Consider the following 19,079-nt stretch of genomic DNA (forward strand, 5'->3'; position numbering starts at 1 on the left):
TATGTGTGTGTGTATATAGACATATTTGTATATATAGACATACATACACACACACATATATATATACACACATACATATACATACACATACTTACCGACAAACACATTAAACAACATCAAAATTTAACACATCGCCATGGAGGGATGATGGATTAGTCTGTTACAATCTTACCAAGCCTCTGCGTGGCATCACAGAGAATGGAGTTATTACTATAGAATACTATACCAAGAGTTTTGAGAAAACTGTCTGCTAGAAATGAGGAGCTGGGAGGGAGATAGAGGGGGACATGGCTGCCCTAATTCTGCATCAAGAACTATTCATAAGACTTAAGGCCGAGATACCCTTTAAAAATGTTTTGTATTGTGCTGTATTGGGACTCCAACTTCAAGAAATCAGCTTTGTATCAAGTGCTTGTGAAATAAAGACGTGGAATGAATGTCATAGTACCTCAGGTGAAGTGGACTGTCATCCCTCTGTACAGGTCATGCACAGCCCCATCACAGTGCTCAAGGCTATATCCGACTCTCACTGGTCAGACTCTTAAGGACGGCTATTGTCTTCTCAATTTCATATATATACAATACCTCCATAACGTATAACTGAGACTCGTTTTGAGGTGGTGGGACTAGTGTCCAGCTGCATTGCACACTCCATTACCTGGAGGAGGTTTTCTCGTCTTCCAGTATTGCGCTGGTCTCTTGACACAGCCTCCAGTCACCTTTCTGAGCCTTCTATGCAACTTAATGGTCCATTGTGTCCATGGCTCGATCCTGCTTTCATTCACACCGATATGGGATTTCACTGCGGCCGGCACACAGTGACTGCCCTTTTAGTATACAATTTCTTTTTTGGCAGACATCTCACTTTGAAGGTGAAGGAGCGTTCAGCCAACCAAGGTCTATTACGCTGATTATGGAGTGCAGAGGGTATCACTATGCCACATCGAAGGATGCTGACCTTTGCGTGTGCCCGCCTGTGGGCACTCTTCAGAGATCCGGAACAGAAACCTCAAAAATGTGGTAGATGACTAAACAAGAAAATTCACCCACGTGCAAAGAAACCATTTGCATCACAATTAACTTGGAGCATTTCCCAGGTCTTCACTTTTAGGAAACATTATATTTCCGATCTCTATTTACGAATCCATTGCTTAATTTCCGTCGGCATGGAAACAGTTGTGTCAGAGGGATTCCAGTGCAATATGGTAGGGACATTGTGTTTTCTTGTTGATACATAAGCATGCCACCGCTGGATATTTATTATTGAATGAAGATGGTACCAGACCAAAATATGTTTGTACTCTAAGGTGACCATTGACCGCCGTATTGATGTGTACCTCATTTTTGGCATCTTGTGGCTTAGGATCTGGTAGCAGAATCTTAGAGGACAATAAATGCTGCATCCCAACGATCCCCAGATAGGTCCGTCAGCACCCTTCAGAAACAATAAATATCCTATAATGGGGTGCAGACTATCTCTGGGTCCAGGAAGCCTGTTCTTAGTGCTGGTGGTTGCAACAAGCACAGTCTAAGAGTGCATTCTGATGAGAACCTTTTAAGGGTCATCTGGAAAATGAAGTCACCATGTGTTTTGCAACCAATGCAGATGATATCGAATAAAAAAGGTGATCATTGTTGATTCAAGACTGGGTAAGAGGGAAAGCTTTTTACTTTTCACTTAATGTCCCTTTTAATATGTGGTTGCAGATAGTGTCTGGTATAGGGAAGTTTGTGCCACGTGCAATGTTCAGGGTACTGCATATTTACTCACAATACTGGGTTTTTGGGCCAAGCCTGGACTCGTTGGAAGAAGACTGCACATAGAACTTCCACTTTCATTGGCTAGTTCTGAGCAAGGAAATCGAAATTGCGATATGAGGGACCCATTCTTTGAGCACATTACTGCAATTGTCTGGAGCCTCTGCCAAGGCACTGTCCAGTCGAAGATGGCTGCTGGGGCTTTTCAGGTTCTGCGAGACATTGGACCTCAATATTGTCAGACACATTGAATTCATCCTGTGAATGATCACTGTTTGCCCCAGTCCTATCACCTTACCACAGGCTTAGTAGTCAAAACTAAGAGGGTACCATTTTCCATTAGAGTTCCTAGAGCGGGTATCTATGCTCCATCAGTCTGAAACTTTGAGGCATGGTGGAGAGTGGACATGCTGCTGGTGGTATGCGGGCTGTGGAGTGGGACAGATGGCACGGGACAGCTGTCCACCCACTACCGTATGCAGACCCTCAAAGCAGTGGGACCATGATTATTAATTCAATATACTGACTAATACCTGCCGCCAAAGCCATTCTTATAGCTTTGGGGACATGTCATATTCTGAATTGTCATTGTCAATTCTCATGGCAGCAGGGCCACTGAGTGGTGCAAGCTGCCATGCTGCAGTGGCCTACTGGCTAGGGTCCTGGCACTTATGTTTTTTTTTTACAAACTAAGCACTGGTAGTATACCAGAACATGCCACAACAGAGTGTATACCAGAGAATCCCACAGCTCATATTGTTCAGTAAAGTAGACAGAGGCAAAACAGCAGTCCCTGCAGCCCCTGAGGAGTCGGGGCGAGCGAGTTCCAGGCGGCTCCCCTCAGGCACTGTGCAAGGGTGGTAGCTGAGAGCTTCTGACTGGGTCCGGAGCATGGGGGGCACCCTCCATACACTTTGCAGCCCCCCCCTCGAGTTTTGTTACACCATTTTAAGTAGGCCTGGGTAGACAGTGTATGTAAGGGCCTAATGTCTGAAAGTACAACAAAATATGAATGTATTGTACATGCAAAGAGTGTCCAAGGACAGGCTATTGAAAAGTGTCTGTGAAAGAAGACCATTGACTAGAGCGGACTAGAACAGGCCTGCCCAGGGGGTACACCAGAATGGATTGAAGCAGAGTGCAGTCCAGGACGGGGTGGGCTCACCACATTCTCATCACAGTTTACAACTGCTATTAATAATCGGCCCTTGCTAAATTAGCCTGGTACAGAAGAACGGAAAGAAGGAACCATCCCATGCTCTTTTATTAAGTGTGTGTGAGACTTTGTACTAAAAATATCACGAGTTTATAAATCCTAGAGTCCTGACTTTTATATATACTTGCAGCTGAGATGGTTCATCAGGTGTTCGTGGTGTGCCAGCCCTTTAGATGGGGCAAGTAGACAGCAAAGCAGTATTATCAAAGGCAGGAGCTCAGCAGTAACATGTAGTTTTTAGGTTCGTAGGAAGAAGCTTTTGTCACCCTAAAGATTGCGCCACTCATCTGAGGTGCAGAGCGTTTACAAAATTCCTTGGTGCGCGTCAATGGGTGGTGCTGGTTGAGTGTGTCTCATGAATGAGTTTAGTACTAAAAACGAGAACCATTTGGCAAAACGTTTGTTTTAATGGCTTCGAGCTTTCAGTTAATTGAATATTTGATGGCATAAGAGGGGTTCCCAAACCATACGACCAGCACTTGTGACACCAACACAGTCCCTTGGACAACTTCTCAGTTCCGCTACTTGTGGTGTTTTTATTTATTTTTTTTACAAAAAATTGCACCAGATAAGAAAAAAAAGGTGCCTAGAAGTTGGGCTGATTTCTGCGCGAGAGGGTTCTTTTTTAGGCTCCTATTGTGCGCGTCTCAGGCTGAGGAAGTAATTAGCGCGCGACCGAGCCTCCACTTCAGCCTGATTTTGAGTACAAACGATGGCAGATTGCTTTGTTTTAAAATACAGCATTCTCTGGTGCCAGCATGGGAGCGGCTGCTGTGAACTGGAAAAAAATAACCCATTCTCTCGCTCGTCTTTTCACAGATCAGAGTCAGCGGACCCACTAACGCTGCCCTGCAGTATGAAACCGTGCAGGTGGTGGACGACTCCCCAGTTCTTCGTGACATGGCGTTTTCTATGGACCACAAGCAGCTGTACATCATGTCCAACAAGCAGGTAGGTCTGGAACAATGTTCTTAAGTACTTCTGTTTGCTTTTTGCAATGATTGTTCATGAGATATTTGACCAGGTCCTGGTTTACATTCTCTTTTCCTGTGATATTCTGGCCCGCCGCAGAACACAAGTGATAACTACACAAATTTGGGTTCAAGACATAATGATTCTGACACAGCTCACATTGAGACCTACTGTAGATTGGCATGGAATCGACGCCCACCCAACCAACTCAGGAGTCACACTTGTAAAGACAGGCCATCACAGAGGGAGTTAGTGAGTGTACCTGCACCAGCATCCGTAAGTTATTTTGTTATCTGGGCTGTTATTGTGGAATACCCGAGGTGCTAGAGAGTACACACATCCTGAGAAACTCTTCAAACCAGTGCCCATCCTTCTGTCAGTTACAAACTACAGTTTTCAAGGAATTATCGGCTATGTAGCAACACAGGATGTGAGATCAGGCCAGGAAGTGATGTGACAGGAAGTAGGGCCAATCACAAGTGCAGAGGTCTGGAGGAAGAGAAAGAGGAGTCCCTGAAGTAGAAGCAATGTCTCAATGAACCTTGGCTCCATATACTGAACCAATTCAGACTCTGTTCAAGGGCGAAGGGATTAATCTTATCTCAAAAAGTAACAGGTTTTTAAGGTGAATTGCACAGATCTGCCTGGAGCAAAATGGAAAGGCCTATGTGATATTACTCCTTAACGCAGATAGCAAACAATTGGCCTGTCAGCTTGGTGGTCCAGGACAACTGCTGGTTCAGAAAATGTATTGCTTGTTGCTAATAAGCACTAGCTCACAAGCTGGTGGATGCCTTCCAAAAATATGACACTACCATAGAAACACACACGTGCCCTCGGATATTTGGCAATAAGCCCACCTTGGGCTCTCATACATTTTTTAATGTTGATCTGATCAAAAGACTGACACAACAAAATATTAAACAGCATAACTAATGACAAGGCTCATGCTGTAAACCACGTGCTCACCTCTCAAAGCCGTACAGTGGGTACCTAAACTCCAAATCCCTCCATGGCTTGTTACTAACAAAACAACCCAAAAGGTAGCTCAGCGTGTTAACTCCCAGACAATTTTATATCTATTTGCACCCAATAATCCACAGATTAATATATCATGCTCTGGGATTTGCATTCCGCCTTTCATCCTTTTGAAGTTGATAAAATAAGAACCAATAATCAACCCTTTGGTGCGATGAGATTGGTTTAAACGTAAACTGAGAATTCTTATCACATTATCCAACCGGGAGCTAGTACTTCCCGTTCTTCACTCACAACCATGAAAAAATCTGAAAATAAAAACCTGAAAAAACGCAAATAGCCCAAATGCCTCCTCTCGCTTCCCCTTCATATTCCCAGGGGACAACCATTTTTGTTTTCCCAACAGTTAACCACTATATAGGAGAGCCATGTTATCTTCCTCTCAAAAAGGAACATGCTAACTAGGAGTTGCCCAACTGGCCTCTACTTAAGTGCTGTTCTAACTGGCCACTCTATATTTCACTTATCTGTCCTGACAGACATATTTTCTAAGACAGTCCCCTCTTTCCTGTTTGTATAAAAGTTGTACTCTTTCCTTTTTGTGAAAAGCAATTAGATGTTTTTACCTTATAAAGGGAATGTCAGTCTGAAAAATGAACTTTCTCTCTGGGTCACATCTTTTTATTTATCCATCTCAACCTTTAATGTATTTTTCAATATTGTTTGGCAGAATGGGTCTTGAATTGGCAGAAATGGGTAATAATACACAAAGCTGTTCCTGACAGAGTCCCCTAAAGTATATCTTTCACAGGGCCCCCAACATCTTTAAGACAACACTGTTATGAGGGCTATTTGAATCATGAATTGGTGGACACAGATAGTTGGAATTCCATGGTTTCAAAGCGCATCTGAGATGTCTGTTCTCCTTTCTTTTGGAAGTTGAATATTCCCCACAAAAGGCTGCATACAGCGAAACATGTGTCAAGTTTTCTGCCTACCTTGCAAAAATAGAGGGCTCTGCTTGACTTCATTGCAATGCACTAAGAAAAGACCCAATGTGACTTAATGACTTGCCAATTAAAATAATCAGAAATATTTTTGTTGTGGAGTTTAGGATCCACTGGCATTCCCCAGATCATGGCTACTGATGGATCAATTATCTAAACGGCATATTCATGAAGTTCGCTTTGAAGTTGTTATTTGTATGCACTCCAATAACCAGATAACTGTCTAAGTACTTCTGTGGTAATCCACCTGGTCTGTATTGATTTTCACCGGCTCCGGGGTGAGACTTTGTTCTGGCCATGGTCACGTTGAGACTGCTGTTTCTCATAAGTGTTATCCCCACCACACGTATGCCAGTTTTCTCACACACCCTTCTTAGTCACCCATCCCACTTTCTCATTCTGACCACAGGGATCACCGTACCAGTTCACACTTGTGTTTGATCTAAACTCTGGATTTCAGATTTAATATTCGTAGGGTATTTTACTTACCAATGGGCCTTTTTCCTCATTCTGTTTTACGTTCTCCCCTTGCTGTGCACCCTGCTCTCTGCTTATCACATGTCGCTTTTCACTCGCTGTTTGGCCATAATTTCCACCGATTGATGTTTTATTTTCATATTTATACATATTGTTCATTTATTGCACTAGAAGTCACTCTGCACATTGTCAATGCACTTCACTTTGTCTTGCGGGATTATAGTGTGATACAGTGTACAATTTGTTTAGGGTTTCCACAGTTATGGGTGAAAGTCACCTTTGTCACCCCATTGAGGAGTATACTCTCCATCAAACAGTCACCATAACATTTACACAGTGAATTCATATGATTCCCAGCCCTGGTGAAGTCGTGGTAGTATCCTCCTAGACGAAAAACACGTGTCGGCTGGTTGTTTTTTTGCTGATTGCTTTCCTGCGTGAAGGAAATTAAAAGAAACAAATGACTCTTCTGCAAACTTTATTGTATTTAAATGTTCTCATGGACTTATGTTACAAATAACCTTATATAAACACACCAATGTACGAGTGCCCAGGATTTGGTTGTACTACTTCTGTGGTATAATGGTAGTCTGTCAGCACTTGTCATTTCCAATTGTTATCCTCCCAGGTTCAATTATTTCTGGTATTGAATCCGCTTCACCTTTTGGGGGAGTGTCCTGGTTTTAGTGAGTGCTGTTGGTATTGGTAATACTGAGTGTTAGCCATAGAAGAGAGCAATGGAACAAGCAGCTGAGCCATCTTGCTATGTTTAAGGCTATGTTTAGGGAAGTTGAGTCACTGCTTTTTGTAATTAGCCTAACAAGTGGCATCCTGGCAGAGATGAAGCAGACTGCTTCATCTCTGCCAGGATGCCACTGTTTTAGTTTAATACACCTACAGCTTAATTACAAATTAGGGGGAACAAAATGTTTGCATTGTAAGATGCATTAATTTCGCACCACTCAATTAGTACTGGTTAGATTTTCTGAACCTGGTTTTAATGGGAGTGGAAACGCTTTACTAACGGGGAAAGAATACAATGCTTCATATTCCTACAAACAAACTTTCCTTTCCCTTACCTACCCTGTTCCCTTACACCACCCTATAATAATCCATCACTAATCCTTTGGGTTTTGGAGTAAGCGCTATGTAAATACAATAATGTCAACCCCCTCGCTCCTCTGCAGTCACCTCACACCACACACTGGTCCTCACATACACTCACCACCTGCTTTGAGCAGGTGGCAAATATTTGCAGAAAAACCCAATGAAATAGTGAATTCTATGTGCTTTTACTACTGGGAAACATGTGGTAATTCCCCATATGGCTAAGTAATTGCTGATGTCCATTGGGAACGCCACCCACACCTGCCCCAAAACAGCCATGTCATTGACAAGTACACCAATCAAGTTCTTTGGGTTAGGGGTCGTAAGACCCCCAGACGTATTTATTTACACATATCTACAACACATTTTCATCACTTTATGAACAGAAACCCACAATTGTACCTCTTTGCTTGCAGAAATTAAGTCCTAGCCTTAACAGAGATGCTTGTACGAGGGAGTTACCTAACCATAGCTAAGATTGTTCCTGTGCATCCTTCAAAACATACTTTTACATGTGATATCATGTCTGGTTCCAGTGTCCCTTCCCTTTAAAACCTCATGTCCAATAAAAGGGACATGGATGGGTCTCTCCTTATGGGAGGACGCCAGCTATCGATCTTCCATACCAGGAGGTTCCTGTGCAAGGGGCAGCTGCCTGCCAGGATACCTAACTCAGGCACCCCCTACACCCATCTCCCCTGTCAAGGGCCTGTGCTAGGTTGCACTCTCTGCGCCTTTGCGGGTGGCATCCAGGTAAGAACTGCGTGTCAGTGACTAACCCCAACCTCAGGGCCGGCGCTAGGCATGGGCAGTGTGGGCAGCTGGCCAGGGCCTCGCGCTCAGGGGGCCCCCCTGCTTCACTGTGAAAGGGCACGCTTTCACAGTTAACCTCCAGGGCCTCCTGCCCCACGCAATCAAATGACAAATGCGAGGTGTCTTGACCTTGCTGTCAGGGTGTGATGGCATTCCTGGGTGCACAGGGGTGGGGGGGGAAGGGACAAACAAAGTAGGTACTGCACAACTGGGCGAGCAATTATGTGTGCTCACGGGCCAGGGGGGAGGCAACACCTCTGCTAAGTACCGGCCATTGCCTTACTGCATTTTGTTGCTAGGTGACAGAAGGCCCCCTTTGTTAGCAGAACCAGCCAGACACAGGTAAGGAGAGGTGGGTGAGGGGGGGAGGGAGCAGCCAGATCAACTGGCTCGTGTTTACTTTTGTATCCCTTATTTTTTTATGGGAATGTGCATTTAAAATGTATGTAGAACTGTCACGGTAGTGTTTTACGAAATGCTTCTTTACTGCTTGGAGGCCCAGGGGAGGGGGCCCCCTTTCCCTGGGCCTCTAGGCACTAGAGCAAGATCCAGGTGCGGGGCCCCGTCCTTGTGCCCTGTAGCCATTACTCCCTCTTTCCTTTTTTTGTCCCCCCACCAAAAAAAAACATGCTTGCTGGAAAGGTTGTCTTTTTCTGACATTTTTCACTTTAAATGTGCTCCCTCGGGACGGACAGAAATAAAAGGTTACAATTGAAAAATAACTAAAGCAAGACAGTGTGAATCGAAAAAAGTGGCAACATTGATTTTATTCAAACCCAAAGCACATTAGCGCCACTTTAAAGAGTTTGCCAGTGAAGCGCTACTTTTGTTTTTATGAGATGGGGCAGAGGCAGGGTGACAGAGGCAGGGTGGCAAAGGCAGGGTGACAGACGGAGGGTGACAGACGGAGGGTGACAGACGGAGGGAGACAGACAGAGAGAGACAGACAGAGAGAGACAGAGGGAGAGAGACAGAGGGAGAGAGACAGAGGGAAGGAGAGAGAGATAAGGAGGGAGAGAGACAAGGAGGGAGAGAGACAAGGAGGGAGAGACACAAGGAGGGAGGGAGATAGAGGGAGGAAGACAGAGGAAGGGAGACAGAGGGAGAGAGAGAAAGAGATGTGGGTATGCTGGTCTGGTGGCTCACTGGACAAAGGCATCTGCTGCAGGGACCTGTGTGAAACCTCATGGCCACAATTTTTTTTTGCTTTTCCCTCTGACCCCGCCCCCACCGGTGCGGCCCTCGGCCAAAAACCACACTGTAAATTTGCCGCCCCCCCCCAGAGACAGTTTGTGAGTTCCCATGCCCTAGATGGTCAGTGACCCTCGAGCAGGGAGGCTCTATGGCGGTGGGACCGGTGACATCGCACTGAGCGCTCAGTCATCTTTGCAAGTATATTATATTTTTAAAAGCACTTGCTGCCTCCTTTCTGGCCTCCAGCAATTTTCGGCAACAATAAAAATGTCATGATAACTCCAGTGATTAATGTTCCTCCTTGAGAGAGATTGAAGTTTAGTCTAGTGGAAGTTTTGACTCGTGGAAAGGTAGAGCAGAGGATTAATGTGCCTGCTGTAAAGAACATGTACCATGCAGATCACAAAGTGCACATATTGAAAATAAGTCAGTTAATAAGTCAAAATCGTAACATTGAACAGTGAGCTATTAACTGTCATCTAAGAGCTGCATGCAAACTTCAAGGTATAAATTGGAGGATTATGTTTTTCCCCAGTCTTTGGTTATCTTAATGTTGCAAAAAGGGTTCATTTGGAAAGAATTCAATTCTGGCTATTAAAGAGAACCTCCAACCATGGTATTACGTTCTAAATTCAGAGTTTGTGTTTATTCAGACCAATCACTAATAAACTATAATGCCTAGTAACATGATTGTCTGATGACTCCTACACCTTGTAGTCCTTTGTCTTATGAAACACTTCCTATACAGTGATTTAGACATTTATGAGAGATTGTCTCTGTATAATGTTTGAGATATACATTTCTCTGACACCCTACACTGGTATCAGTAGCGCTGTAAATCAAATTAAATGCATCTAAGTGAGAATGTGGTTATGGAGACTCTAGGGGCACTGTTAAAGGGTGGTAGTGAGGGAATCTGTGGCGGAGGAAGTAATTAGGGGCACTAACAAACATTGTTGCATAGGGCTCCACCAGCGCTAAAGCCGGCCACTTGCATTTCTAACACCAAGTCGAAAACGTTGATTTAAAAAAAAAAACTTACATCTGCAGCATACCTTCAAGTCAATGTATGATTTAGTAGTGGTCTCGGTTGTTATAGGTATTTTTTATTTATGTACAATCTTAATTTGTTCGCAATGGTGTCTTGTAATTTTGTATTATATGTGTTGTGTTTTTCCACTCAACATAATTCTGGCAAGTAAAGAGCCCACACACAAAAAAGATTGTCCTACGACTCTTAGCATGTGCGTGTGGTATACTGGTGAGAAGATTTGCGTTAAAAGAAATTACTTAGTATTAATGTCATCCTAAGGTGGCAGCATAATGACACAAAATGGTATGGGAGACTTTTGAAATGTGCGAGGTTTGCTTTTGTGTAATTTTATATTTTGAATGATCCCGCCCCTCATTACCTCAACAGGATCTCCCCTCTTTATGAGACAGAACTGGAATTTCTATCAAGCACTCATCTGGAAACGATCAGTTAACATTGAGTTAAAAAACATCCATCTTTTTAAGACCTGGAACTAGCTTTTCCATCCCATGTGACAAATGTAATCCATATAATACAGTTTGAAAATATATGGACTTATTTCATTTGTATATTTATCTTTTTGTCCATGTTATTGATATCCACGTTAGGTCTCTTCAGTGATGCCAAATAAGATCAATAGTCCCGCGATGTCACTTTCTGTGGTCACTTCTTGTGATGTTGCATGCAAATTAGAGGGGCCTCACATCTTCCCTTTCGCCCGGGGCCCCAAAAGTTCTAGGACCGGCCCTGCCCAACCTCTCACACACCTGAAACCTCCTCTTGATTTGCTGCCACCACCCCTCAGAGGGTTCCTTAATGCTTCAGTTATTTTTTTGTCTAAAAGGATGCCTTACATGGACCTGAACTGTCATACGAATCATGACCTCACAGGCCACCATAGTTCACCTACTATCTGCCACCCACCCTCCGACAATAGTACGGGCAATGAACTTACCACAACAAATAATTCTAAAGAAATATTTCATTACCTTCCTTAGACAAGTGCACCCCATCCTGCAAGCTCAAAGTGCGTGCCCCAGCTTGGCCAAACTAATGACAAAAGTCCAGACTATTCTTTTAAAGCAAATACCCAGTAAAACTTCAACTAACAAAGACCCAAGTGGCAAACAAATACCCTGACCTTAAGGGGTAGAAAGCAAAAGCCCAGTACAATAAAGTACAATCCCCACACTTTTATAGAGCTTAGAAAACACCACACGCCAGACAGCACGTGTGCACCCACCAAGTGCAGGGAACCAAGGAGGCAGCTCAGGTGAGAAAGCTCTCAAACCAGTGCAGCTCCCAGAGGTACCTGCTGGGGGGGGGTGGGGGGGGGGGGGGGGGGGTTGAGGCTGTAGAGATCATAGCAGAGCGCGCTGGATTCCTGCAGGGAAAAGAAAAGGACACAAAACACAATCTGGGGAGTAGCGTGGAGGGGGATACTTCATGGCATCTTTTGTAGCGGTGAGCGGGAAAAAGACCCACTCGCTGTCGCGTGACGCCTTCGGAAGGGCGTGGCCATCGCATTGCTGGGAACTACCCTGGAAGCAATCTAGTGCTTCTGGAGACTGCAACAATCAGAGAGCACGCCATTAGGGCCCGGCCACCTAGGATTCCAGCCACGCCCACCTAGCCTGCCGAGGTTGCCCGATTGGCGACCGGCGAGTAGGAAGTCCTTCTGGGTCACATGGTGAGGTAGTTTCGGCTGAGACCGGCGCTGGGGGTGGGAGGAGCCTATTTATGCTAGGGGGCTCCAGACTTCATTCTCTCTCTATCCCGCGCCGGCCCCAGTCAGTCACCAGCGCCCCAGCCAGCCAATTCTGCCCTGACCTCGGACGCCGCCGCAACCCTAGTTCAGACCCTGTCTCGCCGGCATACGCACGGCTCCCCCGAATAGAGGGACCTTCTGCCATACTAGGGAGCTGAACACATAATTGCATGGGACTTAAGTCATTTTACTGCACTGTAACAGCAAAGTTACACGTGACTGCGTCTACTTGTAATTAGGGCATCAAAGGCTTAAACTACAGTCCAGCACCACCTTTTCAGAACCTTTCCCAAAGTGCGTGTATCCGGATAATTTTCAGACGACCAGAAGGCTTCTCCAAGATCAGGGCCCTTGGGTGAGACAGCGTTCCTTCTGGTGTGACTGTCCTTAATACGCTTCATTAACACCCCCATTAATGAAAGCAGAATGCAAGAGAAAAGAACGCTCCCTATCCCAGAACACGGTGGTGCTAAGAAAGCGCCATCTCATTAGGATTATCTTTCTAATTACTGCCGGTCACACCCCCTTGTTTACGGAGCCCCAGAGACGCGGTATAAATATCCAAGGAGAGCCATCCGTGAAGCTGCGCCGCACCGCAGCCTGCCTGACGAAGGACTGCGGCGGTCCTAATGTGCTCCAGTCTGCAGCCGAAAAAGGCGCGCGCTGCTGCGGTGAGGGGGGTGTGCGATGCCAAATCTTTGCGCAAATCAGCCGCCAGTAGTCAATGTACAACGTCACGTGTGCCATATCTACAGTATTTATTTTCAAATTCAGCATCCGAGGCACAAAAATGTGTCCGGGGTTACTTGTTTGTTCATTGAGAGATGTAGGCTTGAATTTATGGCCTAGGGAGGGAGTAGGCGTTTTCCTGCTCCCACCTGTATTGTACTGAACCTCAGTGTGAAACCCTTATGTGGCCACATATAAAACACGATTAATGTTTTTTTGCCCAGGTACCGAACGCTGAGCTCTTTATCAGAAGAACTAAACACTTGCAACAGGCTCAGTGACCACTTTCCACCTATAAAATGCATGGATGCAGACTGCCTAGGCCTCAAAAGTAACACGGTTAAATAATTAGCAGTCCGCACCAAGAGAAACCACATGTATACCCAGGGCCACTGCAATTATGCGTCAGGGAAGGGCCAAATTATGGCTCAGGGTTGAGTAATTAATGCGTCAAAAAGGCAACTTATGCGGCGTAATGCACTGCATTTTGAGCTAGTATTCATTATTTTGTCATTTTTAAAATTGTTAACACTGTCTGGGCTTGGATTGCACCTCATTAGTACCAGTTTAACACCCAAACATATACCAGGAAGGTGAACAGTCAATGTTTGCAAAGGGCTCTCAACTGTGCGTCCACATGGGTTGTTGTGTTTTTTAGTAACTTATAAATAGTTTGTGCTACAAACAATTATTTTTTTTCAAATCTGCAAATTATGCAGTGGATGATGGATTATGTGGCAAATGCGACAAATCAATAATAATTAGAAAAACCCACGGCTGTGCAATCGCATAATTCCAGTGGCCCTGAGTATACCTTGGATTCACACTCACACACCCACAATGCCACCCTCAGTCAATTATACCCTGAATACAAAACACTAGAATGGTTCTCTGTTCCCTTCTTGTCATAGGCAGAAACATATACTAGGACCTCAAACTCTCAATACTCGCCAGCTGAAGTAAGCACTTTATAAATACTCCTTTATTGGCTGACAAAAAAAGTCAGAAGCTCTTCAAAGAACCAGAAAATGTAGGAATTCAATTGTACTGTAGATTCGACTGCCAAAGGGCCATTTACAAGGACACAGAATTCAGTTCCAGGACCGCAATAGGAGTCCAAAATCCACACGCATTCTGAATTCCTAAGAGACATCACTGACTGGAAGTTTAAATCGAGAAACAAATTAAAAGCAACAGTCACCAAACAACAACAAAAATCCTTACGAGTTACACACAGAACTTACAAAAAGACTAGAAGACTAAAAAGTATGATACACCTCTGGTCTGCTACTCAAGCCCCCCTAGATGCCTCTAGAGGTAAAAGGCAACGTTGTGATGCAATGATCTTCTCCAATTGGTCACTTTATCTTGAGCCCTCTCCCATGGACTGTATGGTGCAGAAAAAAGTCCTTAATTGATTCAGAAACCTAATAAAAAACAAATCGATTTGTAGATACCATCTCTGAGTCAAACTACGTGGAACAGACACCCCCCAGCAACAGCCATGCACTCAGCTATAGGCGACAAGAAAGCACTTGGGTCCATTTCAGTTAAGCGTCATATAATTGAAATGTATTCAAGTAATGTATTTCTCACTATTTTCAGATCTTTAGTTCTAGATTGTGAAGAGGTGCAACGACCTGGAGACTCTGATTTCTAGTTTTCCTCACATGGAACGAGTGCTATGATGATTTTGGATGCCGACAATGTATATAAATCATAGCTGAGGAGTTACTGCTGAAATCATGGAGTGGCCCACAGTCATCTTACCTTAGGGGGGAACCAAGTTCACCTCACAATTGTACCTTGCAACTAAAATGAATAGCAGGAGAGAGACTTAACACCTTGCCTGCGGCAGGAATTCGATCCCGGTGCTGGACATTCCAATCGCGGGCGTGGTCAGAACCCAGCCGTCATGCGCACAGGCCACCTGTGGCTCATGACTGCTGGGTTCCGTCATGAGCATCGAAGGGGTTAAATAAATAGATCTGCTCACCACCCAACTGGGCATGATGCCAGACTTATAGCCCAGTCTCCCTTTAAAAGGTGTACCCCTGTTTGTTGCCACTGGTTGGAAGTGGACCAAAATTGGATGGGAAGTTGTTGATGTGATGAAAGAAATTTAACGATGTGGAAATGACAACTTAAACCTCTTATTAATAATCTGTTTCTTTGAGAAGCTGACACGCAGATTGTAATTTATATGAATCAATATTTGATTTATTAGTCACTTTTGCCACTAAGGAGTGATGGCAGGGTATATGATGGAAGCCTGCAGGCATGTACCTCGCATGCCTTTAGAACACAGTTACCACACATCACTGTAGCATGCAAGTTTTTACAATGACTTGTTTTAGGAGCACTGGACTTTGGAATAATATAAATTACCATTCCAACTCCAGTCTACGCAACAGTAGGGAAGTTGTTGGAATTAAAAATCCAACACCAGTCCAACAATGCACCCCCTACAGCAAGTTGCTGTAATGGCTTGAGGGGTAAAGTAACACATGGTAACATCGCATGCGGAGCACTGACTTCATTGTAAAGACTGCGGGACAAAGGATGTTTCCCATGATGGCAAGTCCTCATCTTGCCGGACATTTGCCCATTAGTTACAAGGTATCGGTCCTAAATAGAATCCTGGTTTTCACAGCAAGCTAACAGAGAGTGAATAGAGAAGGGCTGTTACCGATGTGGCTGAGGATGGCCCTGAGGTAAATTTTCCTACTTAGGCCTGAGGTAGAATTTTAGAGTAATAGAAGTGCTGAGAATAGTAAGTGTTATAGTAGAATTATATGACATCATCACATCTCCAGCTGAGAGTAAATAAAGTCAAGTGCATGCTGGAGTATGTCACCCTCAGAGAAGTCATCATTACCACCCTTATGGTAGATCAGAAGTATTACAAGACTTCTAAACCATGTCAAAGATAAGGTTTGTGCTCAAATGTTAATTGTGTATTCGTTTTAAAACCAGATTCACTGCTGTTATTCAATTTCTCGGCAGGATCCGTTGGGTGGGAACTTCAACTCAATGGGGCTGTTATGTATGGCCATTCACATTACCTTGGGAGACGATTTACGTATTGGGCTGTTGGTTCTTGTCATTATGACAAAGAATTTGCTACATCAAGAGAGTCTGGTCGTTCTTCTGCTATGAATCTGGAGTAAGACTGAACAAACCTCAATGCGTACAGTGCATTTAAATGTTAGTATGCTTCTTCAGTCTAGCGTCTTCAAATCAAGTTTACCATAAAACGTTAAAAAAAACTCCAACCATTCTTCGAAATAAAATAATTAAAACACCCAAGACCATGCATTCTTGTCTAAAATACAATAGTGGTGGAGTTGATAATTTTCTAGAGATACAGATATGGAATGGGGAACTTATGCATGTAATGTAAAATATATTCATGAAATCAGAGAGGGTGTACAACAGTTTTTGAGAATTTGGAGATATTAATATGGGTCTGTTACAAAATGCCCACTGGGGGAAGATCTATGAGAAGAAAACTGGAAAAAACATGATTTGCATTGAAACCGAGATCTTGGTCTGAGGACAAAAGGTAAGCCAATGTATGGCATAAAATGTGCTTCTAAATTATAGCTACACTTCTCCCTTATATAAGAATTATTCGCTTATAACTTTAATAGCTACATTTTCTTTTTGCTTTATTTCTACACTCTTTCAATAATTGCCATAGCATGTTTCCTTTGCTTTGCAGTGGGCAATAAACAAAAGCAACAGAGCATAGAATAAAAGTACTCATTTGAAAGTGCTGCAAGAATAAACAAATCTAGTGATCATAAATGCTTCTGGCTCTTTCTTTTGGAACTTCTTGGAGCAGACGCTTGTCAGGCCTTCAGCAGAAGGTGATGTGGAGTCCTTGCTGGAACGTGGCACAGCCAGACATTCCCTCTCCCCTGGCGACGTCATTATCATGCATACCTGCATGATAACGCTATGTAGATGGAGCATACTGTCACGTTATTTGCCTTTCACTAACAGTGACCGGTTTTGTTTTTGGCTACCAGTAGTCTGAAGAAGAAACTGTCGCTAGGCCACTTTTCGAGGGTGCTTAAGGCTGGCTGTGTCCACTCAGCAGGAGGTGGGTCTGCGTGTACATGCAATAAGTTGTAAGATGGGCACTGGTGTGCAGCATGGCTACAGGCTCGCACAATGACATAGCTTGGGATACTTTAGGGTCACATCAGACAGGGAGTGGGGGGACTAAGTGCACATTACGGTTTTTATCTGCCCTAGGTATCTATGTATTTGAAGACTGAAAGCTGTACCGCCTTTTTTCCAATACACTGTTTCCAGTGAGGTATGTTTGGTGCTAGATTCAAACAATTTGGTCTATTTTTGTGTTTAGGTAGCAGAGGTAAAACTATTGTTACCAGGAGATGTGTGCCATTTTCACTCTTTGGAACACAGGTTGGCACTCATGTTAGTAGACAGTTTTCATGTAAGATGTGCACGTTGTCTTTTGTTGTTGGTAGACTCGTTCTTTCGCAGATGGGCAGCAGCTAGTGATTTCTGTGGGGATAGATAACGCTTGGCACTACTGTTTGCCAAGTGACACGTAGCAGGGCACATGAAGAAGTGCCAGCCTGCCGTGTGCCAACCTCTGCCAGCCCTCACGCTGGGCTTGTCCTGTAGCCCCCAGCATGGCCCTGTTGTCAGGAAGGGTTGCCCGCATGCAGATCAGCAATTAATAACAAGTTGGCACCGTGAGCTGATGTGGGTGTTGGCTCCCTCCTTATTTGCTGGGCCTGTTCTCCACCAGCTGCCTGGGGCCAGCCCAAACAGAGCCCAGTGTGCCCTGCATCCCAAGTCTAACATGGGCATTTCTCCAGCCCTGCGGAGCACCATTCTTCTTTCGAGCTGCTTTTATTTATCTGGTGCCAGCCGCCAACCTGTCTATACGCGCCCTGTATCGAGGGGCTGGAGCACGCCAAAGGTGGCATTTCCCACCCTCCCCTCGTGACATTCCTGGTGCATGTTTTTGCCTGAAAACCAAGGGCGGCCTTTAGCATGGGCGATTTGGACCCAGGCCCAGGGCGCTGACATACAGTGGCCAGCCCTGCTGGAGATGGAATATATTTTAACCTAAAAGATTAACGTGTAGGGGGATAAGACTGATAGCTGAGCTCTGGTCAAACCTTTTCTATGTAAATGTCTAATATTCATGCATCACCATTGTTTATTTCACATCTTTATAAAGCACAACTCAGCCAGAATGTGCTCAGCATCCGAGCAACATGGAGGCGCAAAGCAAATCCTTGCGGTTAGTCAGTACAAACAAGTGATACATGCATTATCAAATAAAAGCGCATAACGATTTAACAAGAGTCTCTGAAGAAACCATGGGGTGAAAGCTGTCGGAGATGAATGTGTTAATGGTTGAGATCTGAGCCAACAAAGGGGCTCAGGCGGCCCAAGGATGCAGATGGGGGGAGGGGGGCAGGGGGGAGGGGAGAAGATTGTTATGTACAAGTAAGCAGGCAAAAACATTAGGAATGGAACATGGAGGAAGGGAGTGTGGATGTGTCTCGGTTTTTGATGGAAGGTCGCAAAATGTGAGGCATCAAAGCAGTTCTATGAATCCAGCATGTTGGACCAGGACAGACAGTCCTCATCCACCCTCCTAGCCAGGTGCTCCTGCTGCCTATGAAGGTGTCTATCAATGGCCACCACAGATGTCTCTTGTGAGCATCAGTACAGGCATGACTCCCGCTCTTCCAGTATCAGTGCCAATTTGAATCATAATCGCCATTACACCTGCAATAGTAATGTATTGCTTTAATTAAGTTATTGAGATAACTTGTAGAGATAACATTTCCAGGGACGTGTTCATTGATTTTTTTTTGCTGAGACAAAGAGATTTTCTTTTAGGTTAAAGAGGCACCTTTAGCCTGGCCACCATCATTTGATTCCCTTCTCCCCTTTCCTATTGACACCAGCCTACTGCTTTTGGGTGTTTTCGGATTGATAAGGCATGTAGCGGATGGGTGCACCAAACAA

General features: G+C 44.4%; 1 protein-coding gene across 1 annotated transcript in view; it reads left to right on the plus strand.

The window, feature by feature from the left end:
* The window catches only part of PLXNA4 (plexin A4), a 1,023,024-nt gene that overhangs the window by 379,712 nt on the left and 624,233 nt on the right, over positions 1-19,079 (plus strand). Inside the window, exon 4 of the mRNA XM_086918924.1 lies at positions 3,794-3,925. Within this exon, the coding sequence (XP_086775050.1) occupies positions 3,794-3,925 (132 nt within the window). The remainder of the gene's footprint in view (positions 1-3,793; positions 3,926-19,079) is intronic.

The sequence above is a fragment of the Lissotriton vulgaris genome, chromosome 1_1, assembly GCF_964263255.1.
Source record: "Lissotriton vulgaris chromosome 1_1, aLisVul1.2, whole genome shotgun sequence".
Classification (NCBI taxonomy): Eukaryota; Metazoa; Chordata; class Amphibia; order Caudata; family Salamandridae; genus Lissotriton; species Lissotriton vulgaris.